The sequence below is a fragment of the Alosa pseudoharengus genome, unplaced genomic scaffold, assembly GCF_046254945.1.
Source record: "Alosa pseudoharengus isolate Yale_2024_CS ecotype anadromous, Long Island Sound unplaced genomic scaffold, YU_APseudo_1.1 YU_APseudo_1.1_scf_6, whole genome shotgun sequence".
In the NCBI taxonomy this organism is placed as follows: Eukaryota; Metazoa; Chordata; class Actinopteri; order Clupeiformes; family Clupeidae; genus Alosa; species Alosa pseudoharengus.
Genome location: NW_027468848.1, coordinates 27,288,678 through 27,304,018, shown reverse-complemented (window position 1 = coordinate 27,304,018; position 15,341 = coordinate 27,288,678). Strand labels below are relative to the sequence as shown.

The window sequence follows — 15,341 nt, the reverse complement described above, 5'->3', positions numbered from 1 at the left end:
TATATAAATAAATATAACAAAAATGGCAGTTACATTGCATTGCTGTCATGATTATGTAATGAACAAAAATAACTTGTAAACAAATGTATACTTAAAATAAATTTTATTACTTTATGAGTATGCTCTCAGAAAGTACATACAGTAGTATAGCTATAATATTTGAACTGTGAAATTAATCCCCCCTTATACAAAGGGTTTTGTATTTATAGCATCAGAATGTTGAACACTGGCATATGATTTATCAAACAACCAGTGAGGCTACAGTAAGAAGACGGTTTAATGAAACTCATACAATGTGGTGAGTATCCATGGTTATTTCAGGGACCAATATGGATTCATTGCTGTTGGTAAACAATATGCACACTGATGGTAAATATGCTCATTGCATAAATGTGATATTGTATGTTCAGAAAGAGAATGTCTTTATAAACCACATATCACACTTTAGTAGATTGCCTCTGGCTCAGTGATACTGTGAATCTGTTCTACTGATAATAAGCCACCTGTTCATGGGCACTGAACTTCTATCCAGAGCTAGTGTCTGGCACTATGCATACAATGCATACAGTCAATATTATACAACTGCATTTTGAGTACATTTGTGCGTTGTGACGTGTGCTTTTGTTACTCTCACTTCCAAGAGTCGTATTTAATTGTTACACAATAAATAATAAATAATTTGAAGCAAAGAGTAACTGCCAACATTTAGATCCTCTGTTGGGGTAAAACACTGTAGAGTGGACTGCAGAAATGTAGCATGGAAGACAATACATGTCTGCTACATCTCGAGGCCAGCCATATCTTTCTAATCCAAGGCCTTACAAAATAATCCAGGTAAAGAGCAATGACATAAATACAATGGGTGCAGGTCATTGCTGTTGAAGAGACCAGCCTCTGAGGCCCTCATTGAAATATGTAGCATGTCGAGGCAAGGAGGAGGAGGGGGGAGGGGGGGACATGGCTGCCAAGGTGTGAGCGACAGGAATGTCTTTCATCATCATGGACCGACAAAGTTCAGCCTTTGGCACCCTGCTCCACATCCTCGTCCTTCACCTGAGAGGGGAACAGAAAAAGACACTTTGGGTGAGGTGCTACAACCCTTCAATAAAGTGTATGGAAGATGATGCAGACATCACAGAAGCATTGATACAGATTTTTACATTATGTGATGCATTCAGCCCTCTTCACTCTCACATATGCATTTTCAAACTCTTGAATTTATGAACCAAAATAGCATATAACTGAATCAGTGATTTTACTACTCCTAGAGTCACAAAGGAAACATAATAAAACCGATTACAGCTCTAATCCGTATAGCACAAGGGTCATTGTAATAGTAACACAATATTTTACATCATCCAATGAATGGCCCAGTGTCAATTTCAAAACCTAAGATCAAAATCATCACCATAACAAATCAACTTTGGGAGGAGAACGTGAACAATATATGACCAAAATGTACCTGCTCTACTCCCTCCACCTCTGGGACATAGAACTGAAGCATATTCTGGATCCCACTCTTGAGAGTGACAATGGAACTGGGACAGCTGGTGCAGGATCCCTGTAGTTGCAGCTTCACAATGCCATCATCAAACCCTCTATACAACACATCACCACCATCCTCCTGCACTGTCGGCCTGTGGGACATAGGTCCGCAAGTTAGCATCATATCGGAATCATCAGAAGGGTAGAACCTCCGTTTGACAAACCTCCACATATACTCCGGAGGTTATATCTGAAAGCCCTTATAGATAGGCAGACTTAGTTTGGTCATCTTATCTAAACAAACACCGAGCATGGGTGGTTTAAAACAGTTGCCTTTAGATCTTTAGATTCACACTCATGTTAGTGCATTGCGATGATGTGACTATTTTCAACCTACCTAATGCGAGTGTCTAGAAGTTCTTTTATCATTGCAACCACCTCATCGTCATCATCTGATGGAGCTGTTTGAGAAGGAACAGTGTATCTCCAACAGTGACATTTGTGCAAGACCTGTTTATTCAAGATGTCTTCAGTCAATCTACTAGCTTTATTTATTTGAAATCTAATGGGAGGGAAAAAAAAACCAAACCTGTATCTGCTTGTGGTGAAGCATCCTCATTCAGCACTGGAAGTCCAGTGGTAAAGAAGTCCATGATTGTTGCAAAGACATCAGGCTTGATTACTTTCCACTCCATGGTCTCATCAGCCTGATGTATGGAAATGGTCATTCAGTCATTCCAGTAGATCTAGGCTAATGCTACTTATGCTGTATTGCATTCAAGTATTTTACACTGTAACTGCATACAAGTTCATACCCTAGTAATTGTTATGAAATCAGGACCCAGGAAAACGCTTTTTACACCATCAATTCTAAACAAATGCCTGTAAAATACAAATGTTATAGTCAATCACAATCAGTGATGAGTGAATTTCAATCATGACTATACTGTATGTCTATATGGCAATGCAATAAGCGACATAAACTAGCCTGTAAAAAAAGAATAAAGAAGAGCTGAGCACCTGGCCAGTGGAGAACAATATGCATCACGAGGCCCAGCAAAATCAATCGTTCCCGACTCCAGCACCACGCGACCAGGCAGGAACTTCAGACTATTTGGGTTTGGAGTGTCTTGGGTCTGTATGAACATGTTTCTCACTGGATAAAAAGCAAACAAAGAAACGTTAAGTGTTAATCGGGTGATGCTTCTTGATCTGATAGGACTGTGACAGAAGGGGAAAACCGCTCACCAAATACATGATTAGTAACTGATGGCAATGGTAGTCCTCTCGTAATTGCCTTTTGGCCGGAAGGTCTCTCCAGTACAGCAACATAATTACGAACGTGCCTGTAAAAATATTCATGATTCTGTTATGTTGAAACTTTTGCCTTGAACGGGGAGATTATGTCAGCGACAACACTGTACCCGGGGGCTCCAGCAATACATAAAGGGAAATTAAACTAGCCAGTTAGCTAATCATAACATATAATCTTTACACAGTACGCATAACACGCATCGCACCATACATATGACGAAACTGGCATTTCCCACTTTCTAGCTATGGCATTAACACAAGCTGGTTTTAAGAAAGTCAAAGTTGAGGACAAATCTGCGTCAGACCTAGCTCACACTGGATTATGAAACGCGCACCCACGACCGAAGCAGTTAGATAATCATAAACAAACTGATTACATGAATGACATTGCAAAGGCTTATTAAATAAACCCCCTGATAATACTCCATTCAAATTCAACTCACGGTCTTGCTATTAACGCAGAAATATTCCACAATCTCCCGACACGACCGTAGGATGCCATGTTTACACGGATTCTTCTTCGTCTAAATTTAATTCGAGTTTCGCGAAGACGTATCATGTCGGGCCTATGACCTGCACTGCCACCTTTCAGTCTGGATGTGAAAAGCATGCTCAACTTGTTTCACTTTTTTGAACATTACATTTATATTATATCATCATTCTTAACAAATATTATTGTAACCTATTACATAAATAATCAGATAAGATAATATACACAAAAAAAATAAATAAAAAAAAAAAATAAAAACGTTGTCGACTTCTAGCAAACACTAGAGGCAGCAGTCTTCCGGGTGCGTGCGCTCTGCAGTAAATAGCACGAACCCAGGAAGAGAGAAAAATGGTTGCTGATGTTGAGGAATGATGAAAAATCGAGGTCAAGATTAAACTTATTGGAATGGACTAATACTCACGCTAATGCTTTGCTGTGGTGCATTGCTGTAAGTAATGATCAGGGTAGATACCTGAATCTTAATCTGTTACTTTGGTTTTGCTGTGAAATAACTAGCTAGCTAACGTTACAGCTGATTATAGAGTTCCTCTATATCATTAGCGTGCAAGGTAGCTGCTATAGTGTTTCTCCTTATAACATCACATGTCGACGGAAGCAGGAATGTTGCAAACCAAGTAGCTCTGCATGTGTTCATTCTGTCCATTGTGCCATTGGGTAGATAAGGAATGTTGTGCCATTTGATTGCAGGCTACACTAGCTAGCTGACAACCCATTCATATTCAGCCTGGTCAACTCTGCCTGTTAATTAGTCAGGTGCTCTTGGACGTTATCTCAATACTACACCAGAACGGTAGCTATATTTTTTCGAAAGAATACATGTTCGAACATTGCTTCTGTACTTTTCTGTGAAAAGTAGTATTGAAAACATTGCACCGTTGAGAAGTATTGAAACATTGCACCGTTATGGCAGTCATTGAATTGACTGGACAATCTTTTGTGGTCTTTCTGCAGGGCATTACTAATGAAAGCAGATACACAAACATGATTTGGAACGCAGAAGACAGTTGACTTCAAGTTCAATGATATGACCATCTACATGCCTAACATCCAAAACAAAGATTACACTATGGAGCACTACGTTTTGTCACTCCAATTTTGCTGTGGGGAAATGTACTGATTCACAATGTTTTACACAGTGACAGTCATTTGTTGATAACCAAACAAACCCTATTTTCACAATACCAAAGTGTTCTTCAGTTAGTCCTCCATCAAAATGTTTTCTGCACTGAAGAAGTTGGTTGGCTCCGAGCCTGTGCCACCAAAAGACAAGAACATCCCGGCAGGTCTTCAGTCAATGAACCAAAGCTTACAAAGGCGCTTTGCAAAGGGTGTTCAGTACAACAGTGAGTACCTCCGCTCTCCAGCTCCATTGTTGAAGTGTGCTGTTTGATTTCGTTATTAATGCAGATTATCATGAATCTGCATAGTTAAGTATGCAGGAGGAAAATTCATATGGTCATTCCATGTATTTCATACCACATTTTTCTGTCCTCCCTTTCAAGTGAAAATTGTTATTCGTGGAGACAGAAACACTGGCAAGAGCACCTTGTGGCAACGACTTCAGGGACAGAAGTTTGTGGAGGAGTACATCCCCACTCAGGAGATCCAGGTCACTAGCATCCACTGGAGTTACAAAAGTAAGTGGGCCTGGTGGCTGGCATGATAATGAAGTAGGCTGGTTAGGTTTTCATCCTGTTTGAATGCTTTTATATATGAAAATTATTTTTTTAATGCATTTTGAATAGTAATATCAGATATGCACAGGAGACGTGTTTAATTCCTTTTGCTATAGGTAGAGGATTTCCCAGTTACCCCATATCCCAATCGACTGCCAAGCCTACACAACTTGATGCAGGATACAATAACAATGCACAATTGGTTGGCAGCAGTCTCAAAATCCTTCTTCACTGTACAACATGAGCTGCCAGTAGCCTGCATACCCAACCAAAGAAACAAAACCACAAAATCAGCATCAAAGCAACCTTAGTGTACAGAAAACAATATTGAACAGAGCAGCCTTCATGCACATTTTACTTGGGTCATCAAGCAGGCACCTGCCTTCGTCAGTGTTACATTGAATTAGACCTACGACACCTCTAGAAGGCTGAGCAGTGGTGTCTGGCATCTCAGACCCACACCCCTCCGTACTCGTGATCAGTTCTCTACCAGCAAATACCAACAAATACAAACAATTACTTTGGTCATTCTTCTTCATTGCTGTGGCCATTTATGATCCGATCCGCAACATTAACCAGACAAAAAGCAAACCCTTGATGCGGCCACTGACAAATACTACTCCAGAAACAAAGAAACAAGTTAGTAACTTAGTCAATTCAGGTTACAGCATGACCCCAAGTAGTCTGTGTGGTCCTCAGCCATAGCCACTGGCTTTAGATAACTCTTTTGCAGCTCCTTTCAGTGACTGTCCTAGAAAACAACAAAATCCAACAAAATTGTTGTGGCTGACTTTGCTACAAAGCCTCTAAGACCTATCTCTACTGGTATCTCTACTGGTATTGTGTGTGCTTGCCAGCCACATTCGCTTACTTCTGCTACCGGTTCTGCATACTTCTTCCTTTCAAAGGTTTCAAAGGAAAGGCATATATAGTGTAATTTGTCTGTGGTCTGTGTTTGTGATGTTTGTCATGTTTATTGTTTGTTGTTGTTTTGAATTTGTTTTGATTCATTTTTTAATTTGAACCATGCCTTTTCATTCATTTATCAAATTATATCCAATTTAGGTGCCAACCAAGGTAAATTCATTTCAACAAAATGATCACTAGTATGTTGGTGTCCTCTATAGAAATAGGACTGATTCTAGATCTGTAATGGTACAAATGTAGGCTTTTGTGAGTTTGCTTAAATATTGCTGACCTACTATAGATATGACAAATATCTATAAGAAATATATCTGCATTAATAGAAAAGCTACACACACCCCTCTTTCAAAGTTAAGCAGTTTAGATCAAGTAGTCTAGTTGATTATTATCAGTATTTCAGTTGGTTTATTCAATTGTGAGTCCCTTTTCATTAGAATTATACTGTTTCATTAGAAAAGTAAGTAGGCTGTTCTTTGTTTGTTATGTTTTTTTTCTAAGCCAATGTCATCCCCTAGTCTAGTGCATGTGACTGTAGAATTAGTAGTCAAAGGAATCCATGGAATTCCAACTCCTTCGGGGGAAACTAATACTGACAAATTCAATGCAACACAATAACTTGTATAAAGATAGTTTAATTTCTTTGATTGTCCCCAATTCTCTTATCCGTAGCAACTGATGACGTGGTCAAGGTGGAAGTGTGGGATGTGGTGGATAAAGGTGAGTTTGTAAGGGAGAAATTCCCTTAGAGAGAAGGAAAGACCGTTTCTTTCCTTAACAGTGTTGCCAACTGTTTCTAAAATGTATTGTCAGTCATGGGAATTTATTACAGACAAGCTGATGCCCATTAGAAGACAGTGAGCCCCAATTTAAATGACTAGAAAAGTGCACAGTCTTATCAATGAGCAAAGTGTCTCCTGCATGAGCTAAAGCTGTTGTGAGGTGTTTGGGAGCATTGAGCTGACCCACTGATCTTGCATAGGATATTGAATTAGCAAATAGATTTAGCCTTGTTATTGAAGTAGCTTTGGTTAGACTTTGCCCACCATTTAAATTAGGGCCCATTGTGTTGAGTTGCTCATGACCATGTTATTTACCTCTGACTCTGATCTGAAGCTGCTGTATAGATGTGTAAGCATAATCTGTACTGTTAACAATTGAGTTTTTCTCTTCCTTTGCCCAAACGCTTAACTCATCAAGGCCAAAAATATCCTCTTCCTGAAGGTGTAGGTGAGAGTGATCGTAGCCTGTAGAGGTTTGAGTGTGAGCTAACTGTGTTCAGTGTGGTGCGTCTTAATGCTAAGTGCTGCCTGTGCTATCTCACTGCTACTATACCCTGGCCTGTTCACAGACGTGGCACAGCTAAAGTACAGACAGATTTTCTGTTTGAACACAACATAATTTAAAATAGCCTCCACACAGTGCTCATGTGTTGTGTTTGGCATCTGTCTTTGCTTTTAGCCTAATGTGCTGTCCTCAGATGCTCAAATTGGATTCACCCTCACACTATTGAAATTTTTGTTGAGTCTTTCATATTTTAGGACTTTTCACTGTGTCCGTGATATCCCTCGTGGATGTTCCACTTCCAAAGCCACAGAGCATATGCTTTTCTAATACATATTAATGGCCGTGGTTATAATATGCAGTGTCATCTGATGCTGCATTGAAGCAGTAAACATGAATGGCTAAGCACCTGTCTAATTGCACCTTATAATGTCATGAGTTTTACCAGTGCCAAATGAAAGGCATAACTATTTTGCTGTCCATTGTGTGAACAGAATATATATGTATTCTAAGTTAAATTTCTCTCAGTGCAATTTGGTGGCACTAACATGTTTTATGTCTATGCATTATTCCTGCATTTCTCCGATACTCTTTTAACCTATTTAAAAGTAATAAGTGAAATATTCTTGAAGTTATGCTAAGGTTTTATAAAAGATTTGCCCCATATGTGTGTATTAACATGCTTGAGATTTGGAATGACTTTTGCCATTTTGACCTGAGATGCATACTTGCCTTTTTATTTTGTTTTAAATATCACAGGAAAAGGAAAAAAGAAAGGTGATAACCTGAAATTAGACAATGAACCACAAGAGGCAAGTATTCTTAAAGCCTGTGTATTGTCAGCTGAAGTATACCGGCACCAATAACATCCTTAGTTATTAATTTTTGTTTGTTGCTCTATTGATTGTTCTATCACTGTAGCAATCAGACAAAGAAGTGGCTTTGGACGCAGAATTTCTGGATGTTTACAAGAACTGCAATGGTGTGATCATGATGTTTGACATCACCAAACAATGGTAATAACACGTCTGTATGTGAACACACAAGTCCTGTCAGTTGAGTAAATTGTAATAAGAATTACACCACATCTACTCTTTGCAGGACGTACAACTACATTTTACGAGAGCTACCGAAAGTGCCCAACCACGTGCCGGTGTGCGTCCTCGGCAACCACCGTGACATGGGTGAACACCGCGTCATTCTGCCGGACGACATCCGCAATTTCATAGCGGACCTTAACAGGTAAGGGTATGGATAATTCGGTGGCGAGGCTATAAGCTAACCAAAGCGTGGAGTAAGTTTTGTGTGTGCTCTTGTCTTTTCACAGGCCACTGGGCTCATCTTACATTCACTACGCCGAGTCCTCCATGAAGAATGGATTTGGCCTCAAATATCTACACAGATTTTTCAACATTCCTTTCTTACAACTACAGGTAAACCCTCCCAGCATTCCATTCTGCATATGTGACAAGACTCATGCCCAAACCTAATTTGTTGTATTTTAGATTATATTTGTGAACGACATGTTTGTGGAACCTATACTCCATTACAGTCACTTGAGCTGTGTCAGGACCAGTGCTTTCCAAAGATGTCCTTCATTATTGATTTGGTTGGAGTGGAAAACAACACAGGTGATAGATTATCCTGCAGTAAACCTAGAGCCAGTCAAGACATTGGCGTGTGTGTGTGTGTGTGTGTGTGTGTGTGTGTGTGTGTGTGTGTGTGTGTGTGTGTATAGAACCACGTGCTGAGAAGATGAAACCACTAGCGAGTCTATCAGTGGCCTCCTTATGTGTCGGCTGGTTATTTAATATGCTAGTCTAGAGCCGCAGGCTTTCTCGCGCTGGTAGCTGTTGACGGAGGCTGTGCAGGAGTGAGAGGCTGCCTCGGGGCACAGTCACTTGATTGTTCTTACCGCTGCTGCCGTGCTCTGGTCTGTGCAGAGGGAGACTTTGTTGCGGCAGCTCGAGACCAATCAGCTGGACATTGACGCTACGCTGGAGGAGCTGTGTGTGCAGCAGGAGACGGAGGACCAGAACTACGAGATGTAATAATCCACCTTCATGTGTTGTGCTGTTTTTTTCTCTTTCTCTCTGCTTCGGTTCGTTATAGATTAAAAGCTCTGAACTTTGGTAAAGACAATGATGTGAAATGTCTGCATTTTAATGTATAAAAGCTCAGCAGAGTGGTCTTTTTACGGATGGCAACTTGTTTATGTTGTCTGTGCTGTGGATTGGCAGCTTCCTGGAGATGATGGACTCTCGCGGTAAAGGGTACAGCTCCCCTGGCCGTGCCAATGGACAGAGCCCGTCCTCAGGGTCCCAGTCCCCCGTCGTCCCCCCCAGCAGGGACTCCACGGACAGCTCCAGCCCCGGCACTCCGCAGCCCCCCCTCCCGGCCCAGGCGCAGCCGACCTCCTCTCCGTCCTCCCCACCCGAGCCCTCCAGCGCAGCGGCGTCACCACCTCCTCCGGCCGACCTCCATTCTCCTGAGCGGCCAGCGCCCGCCCCCTCCCCTTCCTCCTCCTCCTCCTCCTCCACAGCACCTGCCGCACCCATGGCCGCCCCACCCCAGAAGCGTGGCATCATATCCCGGCTGTTTGGATCGTCCCCCGCCCCGGAACCCCCTGCTGCCAAGCCAGGTGAGCCAGTTGACTGCCATTCCCAGAGGTGGACATCCAAGGTTCAGAAAATAAAAGTGATTTGCTCTGCCAGTGATTTGTTCCAACCATTTAGTAAACCAGCTAATCTTAGCACAACTGTTCAACCAGGTAGGTCAGCCAGTTAGTGTTAAGTGCACAGACAGTAGGAATGCATGGTAGAACTTTTTTGAAGCCGGGGTGGTCCACCTCCGGCCATTCCTGATTAGTTCCCAAACTGCCAACAGTGTGAATGCACTTTGATATGTAAATCAACAAGTCAAAACAGTCACTCACCACCACACACTGGAATACTTAACTGATTTATTTTCAGGGAACAACACATTTCCCTTGTTTGCCTCATCAATTCTGGTCCCCGTGAAGACGTGTTGTTGGCTCTTAATAAAATAAGTATTCCAGTGTGCGGTGACTACTTTGACTTTTTGATTCCCATGCTCCTGCACCCACCAGCACCTGGTAACCTGAAGTAACAGTGCACAGGGAGCAGTACATGCTGCACTTTGATGTAGCTTTGTTATACTTTGATATCACTTTTAATGGAAGCCAGCCAAGTAGTTTTAGATAGTTTTTTTGTATTTGCAAGAAATGTGACGGGTCAAGTTTTGTGGATTGCAGAGTGTAAAATCTCGTTTGCTCTGCTAGGACGTGCAGAGAGGATTTGGTTCCCTTGCACAGACAGGCACAAAAACTTCAAAGTGCTGACAATAGTCTTCACGGTCCGCTTGGCAGCAATGTGGAACTTGCAGAGAGGGGGATAAGCTACTTGTAGTTTTGAGTCAGATGTTTTTACCCAGGGGAGGTTTGCCTTCTTTTTGCCTCTGAGAAGTACTGTCAGCAGACTCCTGATCAATGGAAGCCATTGTACCGGCAATACTTTAAAAGGAGAGGTTTGTGAAATGACTCATGTTGAAATGATTAGCTTCACAACTGGATGTGTCCTCTTTTCAGTCTTAAAATGTTGCCTACCCTTTCTTAAAGCCTGATCCTATATTTCTACCCAAAAACCAACATCCATGTCAGATTTAGGACTGCTTGCCTGACTTTTCAACACAGGTGAACTATTTTAACAGTATATGCCCTTAAAGTGTATGCACTCCTGACACGTTTCTTTTGATTGTCTGATATTTAACCTTTGTAAAAAAACGTATGAGATGGGAATATACATCAGAATCCAGAAGTGGGCGGTAATTTTACTGTCTTCCTGTCTTCAGAGCCTCCTGCTCCAGTGTGTCCAGAGAAGGTTCATAATGTGGATGACTTTGTGCCAGATGAGGGGCTGGACCGGAGCTTTCTGGAGGAAAGCGTCCCACCCAAAGCCAGCGTGGCTCCCCCACCCTCGGCTCCACTGGACAGTGACAGGTATGGAGCACTATGGATTCACTATATATCTGATGAATGACACTGCTGAATTTGACTAACTAAAAGTACTAATTTAAATATATTCACCCTTGATATGGGTGTCTGTGTTTTGTGTTTTTTTATGCATGTTTTGCATGCATGTTTTGACCAAAGTTCTTATAGTAATGATTTTGAGTGATGATAATGATAATGAGTTACTTTTAGGCTTCAGCAATCATTAGTGTCAATTCACTTTAGCAAATGGCAATTGCATTACACATAGCGGTGCACCACCATTTTACCAAATGTAGTTTTTTGCTTGTGCATAGCTAAGAGCTGTGGCATATATTCAATTAAAAATATGGGAACTTCCAGGTTGACCATGTAAATGATGTTGTTTTTATTCATCCCTGCTAAAGTGATGGAGAAGGCCAAGGGGGAAACCCAATGGTGGCGGAGTTTCAGGACGACCTCGACCTTGATGACAAGGAGGCTTCACTCCCACTCCCAAGCGTTTCAATCCCTAGCAAAGACCTCACATTATCTAGTGACGAGGACGAATCGCAGCCCAAAGTCACCGTTGCTTTGGACGAGGATCTGGAACCAGAGCTCCAAAATCCCCTGTAAGTGCCATATTTAAAAGTCAGAACCCAGTGTTTCCTCTAGGATTTTTTTAAGCAGTGGGGGCAGGCCTGTCCGAACCTGTCCCCCGTCCCCCCGTCCCACGGAACTGACAATTGACACTTCGCTGCAACACAAACAATTATATGTATTCTATTCACACACAATGAGGCATTATTTTCAGTTGTGATTGAGCTGTATATTTGGAGAATCTACAACAGGTCTGCACAATGAATTTTGAAAAGGCAACTGCGACTAGTGTACTGTACGTCTGCCCCATTTCTGATACCATGGGGGAAGAAAATTAAACCGTGGGGGGCCGCCACTACCAAATCAACATAGAGGAAACACTGAGAACCGTTCAAATTAATGAACGTGATCAGCTTGTAGTTTGCTTATTTTTTTTCCTTTAAATCAACGATGCTTCCCTCTCCTTCCTAATAGAGAGGACTTGAGTTCGCTGATTCTGCACAGCCAGAGCACAGCTCCGGAGGCGATGCCTACCATCGCCACCCACGCTGAGCAGATTGAGATGGATAGTCAGGCCCCCGAGCCGGCAATCCTTATGCCATCCTCCACAGCAGCGTTGGCGCAGCCAGCCAATCAGAGCAAGAGGAGGGTGGAGAAAGAAGCGTACGCTCTGGCCGAGTCCTCAGACACAGACGGGGACGCTCCTGTGGCCAAACAGATGCTGTCCTATGTCATGGATGATCCGGACTTTGAAAGCGAGGAGTCTGACACACAGAAAGCAGCGAAGGTGAGCTGAGATCAGAAATGGAGACTTAAAACAGTTTTATGTTTGTGTTGGCAGTTCTGATCAAATTTTTGCATTTGCAGAGGTTCATGTGTAGATATGTAAACTTGCTAGCCTTATTGGTGGCTTATTTTGTTTTTATGAAAGACAATACTGAAATGTACAACCATTAGCTCTTTGTGCTGTTAATAATAACTCAGTAGTATACTATCAATGTCTGGATATCGTATCTGTATTGGGAAGAATTCAGCCTGGCTGGCATTTTAGATAGGTAATACAGTATAGAGGTTTGTTTACAAAATATCCATCATTTCTATATTTAATGTTATGCCCTCAATATGACCTCAGATCACAGGTTGTGGTCATGTTTATTAACACATTGACATCCACATACCGGTAAATACTGCATGTGAACACAAGATGGAAGTGTGGCCACAAGGCAAAATTTCTTTACTTTTTGTGTGCCATAAATTGCGGGTCAAAATACTATGCTCAAAACAAATGTGTCCTACACTCTTTGTTTCTGTCCAACATTGTGGTTCTTTGGCTTCTTCACAGGAGTCATTTTCCGTCAGGAATGACCTCTCTGAACTTTCCGATGATGATTTCATTCCCTCTAAAATGCCTGAGCCCATGAAACCCACAGCGCTGTCTTTCAAAACCAAGAACGAGAATGACCTCTTTGGTTTAGGATTTGTGGAAAAAGCAACCAAAACCAAAGACAGCAGTGATGAGCAAGATGGCAAGTCCTCTTTTAACTTCTTACCCAATAATGACCATGTCTGGTATTTTTCTATACATGTTTCACTCGCCAATTTATATCTTCTCCTCATATCTGATGGTTGGATCATTTCTTTCAGTGAAAGAAAGAAAGCATTCCACCAAAGAGAAGAAGAAAAAGAAGAAGAAAAGCAAAGAGGTCAGTTATATTCACGTGACAAAGGCATCATTATCATGACTCAGTTTTTTGCATCACCTAGCAGTTATTAGAGTCAGATGTTGACATTGTCAGTGTGTGTGGGTGTGGGTGAACGTTGTCGGTGTGTGTGTGTGTGTGTGTGTGTGTGTGTGTGTGGGTGTGTGTGGGTTCACGTTGCCAGTCATATATTTCAGACCGTGTTCTGGTTTCATTTCAGGAGGAGGATAAATCCAGCAAGAAGAAGCAGAAGCACAAGAAGAAAGAGAAAGATGAAGCCGGAACAGGAGACGAGAAAGACAAGAAGAAGAAAAAGTCTCGGCCCAAGAAAAGCGGCAACTTGGACGACCTGGAGTCCTTCTTGGCAGGAGGCGAGGAGTCCACGAAGAGAGATGAGGGCGACTATGAGGAGCTGTAGAAGCCCATCCACTATGGTGAGATGATTAGGAGATTGCACCACGTTTGGGTCATCCAATCCACGACAGAGGGGGAGGGGGGACTGCCTCCCCCCTCCATCTTGAGATCTGTGGCACAGCACTGGTCTGTCTTGTACGGTGGCTCTACCAATGCCACTGAGCCACAACAAAGTGCAGATGAGACTCCCAGCTCCCTACTCGGGTACAGATTGCAATAAGTACAGATGCTACTGAAAGATACTATGTTTTATCCTGGCTAACTATCCTGGCTACTTTTTTTTATACTAGAAACCGGAATTGCTGAGTTTTCTATGCTGGTACTCTTCCCACTTTAAGACACACCACTCCATCTTTAAATTTGGTCTTGTTGTTGTAGGCTGTGCTGTAATGCATGCCTAATGCTAATTGCCTTATATATTTTTCTTGTTTTGCTGTTAGTGTAGATATGCATTTTGTATGAATGTAAGAGTTGTCCATTTTTTCCTGGCTATGTGTTTATTTGTTGTAAAGCGATGATATGACTCCATATTGATTTTTTTTCTCTGACATTAGATGGTAAACAGTAGTATGCAGCCTGTTTGAATAATGCCTTTAAGAAAATCACAGCAAAAAATGCATGTTCAGGCTTTCTCCATTTTGAAGTGGTCTTATTGTAATATATATTATCATGTAAAGTTAATGAATTGTTATTGTGTTATAGCAGTATTTCACACGACACCTTGTGGTCTTAAGTCAGTCTGTTGAACAACTTCATGAAATTTGGCGGCTTACATTTTTCAGTGAATACAGGTCCGACTTGTTAGATGCCATTGTACTTACTGGCCAATGGAAATTATGGGTATAGTAGGATAATTAGGCTACTGAATTTACATACAGACTTTTAAATTATAATTAGACAATAAAGCAAGAATACTGTACATTTGAAAGTTATTTTGTTTTTATTTTAAAGAGCCAATCGATTTGGCAGTCTACTGTAGCCTTCAGGTAAAGACTTGGTAGAAGTCAGCTCTGGTTGTTGAAATACCACCACAGGGTATGTTGTGGATGGTTTCATTTTGTATACAAAGTTATCCTTCTATCTTACTCCATACAGTAGTTTGGGAATAGGGAAAAATATGTTCCTTAACTCTAGCTAACTTCAACTTGTAGTGTACCCTGACAAAAGCGCAAGTTAGATTTGTATCACATATTTTTGTCAGGTATTTCTGATATGTGCTTTTCTTGTTGTGTTTATGCACCATTGTCTCTTGCCAAGAGATTGCATAAACCAAATCTATCACTACGGATCTCTTTTGTGACTGACCTGTGTGGGCAGTGCAGGCTGTGTGTGCTTTGACTGCAAAGGAGCAGCAGGGGTTGTACCACTCAGACTCTTAAACTCAAGGATGGCCTCAAGGATCTCCATCTTGGTCAAACTGTTATACATATACTACATACCGAGTGAGT

At 41.6% G+C, this 15,341-nt stretch overlaps 2 protein-coding genes across 4 annotated transcripts; one reads left to right on the top strand and one right to left on the bottom strand.

Annotated features, from left to right (window-relative positions):
* Positions 1-86: 86 nt before the first annotated feature.
* Positions 87-3,314, bottom strand: nfu1 (NFU1 iron-sulfur cluster scaffold homolog (S. cerevisiae)). Its single transcript, XM_076270444.1, has 8 exons — positions 3,243-3,314; positions 2,734-2,831; positions 2,506-2,641; positions 2,301-2,367; positions 2,075-2,192; positions 1,883-1,946; positions 1,463-1,637; positions 87-1,053 (listed from the first exon to the last, which is right to left on the bottom strand). Exons 1-8 carry the CDS (start codon positions 3,299-3,301, stop codon positions 1,015-1,017), a joined length of 756 nt encoding a protein of 251 aa, XP_076126559.1. The 5' UTR covers positions 3,302-3,314; the 3' UTR covers positions 87-1,014.
* Positions 3,315-3,639: 325 nt separating this feature from the next.
* Positions 3,640-14,812, top strand: rabl6b (RAB, member RAS oncogene family-like 6b). Of its 3 annotated transcripts, XM_076271178.1 has the most exons (18): positions 3,642-3,737; positions 3,998-4,100; positions 4,262-4,653; positions 4,813-4,947; positions 6,580-6,627; positions 7,108-7,137; positions 7,951-8,003; positions 8,113-8,207; positions 8,293-8,433; positions 8,519-8,624; positions 9,135-9,238; positions 9,432-9,832; positions 11,062-11,209; positions 11,608-11,811; positions 12,254-12,566; positions 13,122-13,305; positions 13,424-13,482; positions 13,700-14,812. In XM_076271178.1, exons 3-18 carry the CDS (start codon positions 4,524-4,526, stop codon positions 13,895-13,897), a joined length of 2,349 nt encoding a protein of 782 aa, XP_076127293.1. In that variant the 5' UTR covers positions 3,642-3,737; positions 3,998-4,100; positions 4,262-4,523; the 3' UTR covers positions 13,898-14,812. The 3 variants fall into 3 exon arrangements, with proteins under 3 accessions (XP_076127292.1, XP_076127294.1, XP_076127293.1); XM_076271177.1 differs by lacking the exon at positions 3,998-4,100 and having other exon boundaries at positions 3,640-3,737; XM_076271179.1 differs by lacking the exons at positions 3,998-4,100; positions 7,108-7,137 and having other exon boundaries at positions 3,640-3,737.
* The last annotated feature ends 529 nt before the right edge of the window (positions 14,813-15,341 follow it).

Coding starts and splice junctions, on each gene's coding strand:
- nfu1 (XM_076270444.1), bottom strand. CDS start 3,301: ATGGCATCCTACGGTCGTGTCGGGAGATTGTGGAATATTTCTGCGTTA. Junction 2,368..2,505: donor TATTGTTCTCCACTGGCCAG/GTGCTCAGCTCT, acceptor TGTATTTTACAG/GCATTTGTTTAGAATTGATG. Junction 1,947..2,074: donor TTCACCACAAGCAGATACAG/GTTTGGTTTTTT, acceptor CTTCTCAAACAG/CTCCATCAGATGATGACGAT.
- rabl6b (XM_076271177.1), top strand. CDS start 4,524: ATGTTTTCTGCACTGAAGAAGTTGGTTGGCTCCGAGCCTGTGCCACCA. Junction 4,654..4,812: donor AAAGGGTGTTCAGTACAACA/GTGAGTACCTCC, acceptor CTCCCTTTCAAG/TGAAAATTGTTATTCGTGGA. Junction 11,812..12,253: donor CCAGAGCTCCAAAATCCCCT/GTAAGTGCCATA, acceptor CCTTCCTAATAG/AGAGGACTTGAGTTCGCTGA.